General features: G+C 38.5%; 1 protein-coding gene across 1 annotated transcript; it reads left to right on the plus strand.

Moving 5' to 3' along the window:
- The first annotated feature begins 751 nt into the window (after positions 1–751).
- SARC_08188 (hypothetical protein) lies at positions 752–3,195 on the plus strand. Its single transcript, XM_014297848.1, has 5 exons — positions 752–852; positions 1,164–1,283; positions 1,980–2,060; positions 2,324–2,433; positions 2,746–3,195. Exons 3-5 carry the CDS (start codon positions 2,021–2,023, stop codon positions 3,178–3,180), a joined length of 585 nt encoding a protein of 194 aa, XP_014153323.1. The 5' UTR covers positions 752–852; positions 1,164–1,283; positions 1,980–2,020; the 3' UTR covers positions 3,181–3,195.
- The last annotated feature ends 149 nt before the right edge of the window (positions 3,196–3,344 follow it).

Raw genomic sequence — 3,344 nt, forward strand, 5'->3', positions numbered from 1 at the left:
TATGTATATATATATACATATGTATATATATATATGTATGTATGTGTGTATATGTTTGTATGCATATGTATGCATATATATATGTATATATATGTATATATATAAATATGAATTTATATTTATATATATAGATATACTAATATATATACATATATATGTGTGTGTGTGACTGTATATAAATATATATGTATGTATGTATGTGTTTTTGTATGTATGTATGTATATATACAATTCAGGTATACATGCATATACACATACCCATTCGTACTGAAATACATACATATATATATATTTGTATGTGGATATATATATATATATATATATAGGTATATATATATATATATATATCATATATATATATATGTACAGATATATATAATATATATATATATACATATATATATATATATATATATATATATATTTATATAAATATATATATATATATATTTATATAAATATATATGTATATACATATATATATATATATATATTTTAAATATATCTGTATATATTTACATATATATATATATACCTATACATACCTATATATATATATATATAGGTATATATATATATAGTTTAGATGTGTATATGACGTATGTTTGCGTGTATATACATTGTGTTTCGTTGTATGCATGTCTATCCATGAAGCGCGCATTTGAACGTGCGTATTGTTATGTATTGTTCTCGTCTTGGAGAAGAGCTTATTCCTTCAATTCAGGAGATTTGAATCCTTCCACCGCCTTGTTTCAGGAGATCTGTTGGTGTATACAATATACCGCGCTGGGCACCACGAGTCAATTCCACTATTGTCACTATTACAGGAGTACAATATTAATTCTGTCTTAGGTAGGTACTTTTGTTACTAGTTGAAAACAGTGTGGTCTGAAAGCGTTGGGAACTACGACAATGCTTATGGCTTGTATATTCGAAGAGGTTTTTTCGGGTGTATCTTCGAAACATTACTGTATGGGTTAGCTGTCCGATCGTGTATTTGCATAGAGAACACACACGAGTACTTCTAAGACTGTGAAGTTTTTTATATTCTGCCATTCTCAATCGGCCCATTCTCTGTAGTGCTGATACTTTCGATGCAGGGACGCTACATGCGATACTACAACATAAGGGCCTCATTGCTCATTGTTTTCCACTCCGTGTAGAACTCCGAAATCGTACGGAAGGAGAGAGAAGCGTCGCCGTTAACTCTAGCGAAGTGCAATATATCACCATTGCGACTAATGACGAGGGCCAGAATCGAGATACTGCCTCATGGATTTCAGGTGTGTATACATGTCAGAACCTTTCCAGACGGAAACCCTGGTGTATTGGTAGTTGTTAACATTTGATGGGGTCCGTCTAGACAAATACTGGCAGAAATGGTGATAATTTGGTCGATATTTTGATATGGCGCTGTTGGCGCACAGTCTGGGGTTTATACACTTACAAATATCTATGTACCCCTAAGCGTACGTATGAGAGAAAGTACGAATAAATACGCAAACGTATGTGTCTATCATTTGTTTGTAAGTAGATACAGAAGCTCTTTGTAGAAAGTCCATGTCTTCGCAGAGGGTTTATGCGGCTCGTGCTACAACATCGGTTATGCAACACCATCTCTCGTCCTAGTGTAATATAGACTTCAGTGAGCCCTTTTTGTCGAGTAGTAACTTTGCTTCTGGATCGCCAGTAGTCCTTATTACTTGTGTAGTCGTAGAATCCCAGTAGTCCTTATTACTTGTGTAACCGTAAAATCCCAGTAGTCCTTATTACTTGTGTAACCGTAGAATCCCAGTAGTCCTTATTACTTGTGTAACCGTAGAATCCCAGTAGCCCTTATTACTTGTGTAACAGTAGAATCCCAGTAGTCCTTATTACTTGTGTAACCGTAGAATCCCAGTAGTCCTTATTACTTGTGTAACCGTAGAATCCCAGTAGTCCTTATTACTTGTGTAACCGTAGAATCGATTTGGATGCAGATGAAGGGCAGAAAGTCTTTGCCAGGGTCTTCCGTGAACTGATGGGAGCTCCGCTGCCGATGCTGATTCACTGCGCTACAGGTATATGTAGCTTATGGCGGAGTCTTCCGCACAGCCGATTATAGGCACGGATATATTGCGGATACATTTGAGTTGGCCGATGGCACCAGGTCCCTTGCAAGTGTACGTGGCCACTCCATGCGGTTGTTGGATATCTCAGTCATGGAGTATGAGGTAGTACTGTGCCAAATATGTCATTATTTTTGGGTGAGCAATAAGCTGAAATACTTGCGTTTTCACAGTATGAGCGGGCGTCATGCCGTGATTGATTTGCCTTTTTGCAGATGACGATCGGACCGGGTTGGTGGTGGCAGCAATACAACTTTTGTGTGGAGTGTGTCGATCCGCTATCATTGCGGACTACGTGCGCTCTGACGAAAATCACGTACCATCGGTATCTTTGACAAGCTTTTAGTTATATTTGTTTCGATTCTAGTGTAGTTTCGGAAGTGCGTAGTCAAGTATCAGCCTGCCGGGCTGAATACCTCTCTGTTGGCTGTAGAACCCCTTTCGCTCCACTTCGACTTTCACCATATACGCTTAAATACACTCTGAGTTTGTGCGGCATGTAGGTTGTATCAATTTTGAATGCTCGGAAAAATTCGATACGAGCAGTTGGCTCCTGGCCAATGAACGCGTATCTATTGATTATCATTTACACTATTATGACGGATCCGTATATGATCGGTCTAACTACGTGCTACAGGTTAAAAAGGCCCCGCCTATAGATGACATTGAGATATTCTTGAAAGCTATTGATGCCCAAGGTGTCATTGGGTTCTGGAATTCGTGCGGTCTGTCAACGTATGAAATCAATTCCTTGTACCTACGCCTCTGTGCTGGCAGTGGCGACACTTCACCGACGGAGCTCGCGAACCATGCTGATTTAAACGAGGACTGTTTCGAAGCACAAGCCGAGAATGTCCCTTATTCTCAACCCGCTATGTCTGCGGACGCAACCAGTACTCCATGTCAAAGGAGAGCATTCTTACCCCTGGCGCTAAGCCCGAGGGGTTCACGGTCGAGCAGTCAAAAAGTCATAGACGGTCCTCTGGTTGTGAAGAAACTAAAAATGGACACAGAGGTTGAGGCCAGCGGATACAGACAGCCATATATCGGGCCGTCGAATGCAGATGAATAAAAAAAATTACGCACATGTTTTCCATACATAAATATCTCAGAACATAAAATGGGCATATAGAATTTGGGATTGCGCATGTGATCGGTGTTATGAATTTTGAATTTTCGAGGACAGGAGTGTTAGAATTTGGGTTAATCAATAGTTAAATACTTGTTTTTCTATAT

The sequence above is a fragment of the Sphaeroforma arctica genome, assembly GCF_001186125.1.
Source record: "Sphaeroforma arctica JP610 unplaced genomic scaffold supercont1.712, whole genome shotgun sequence".
NCBI classification, from domain to species: Eukaryota; class Ichthyosporea; order Ichthyophonida; genus Sphaeroforma; species Sphaeroforma arctica.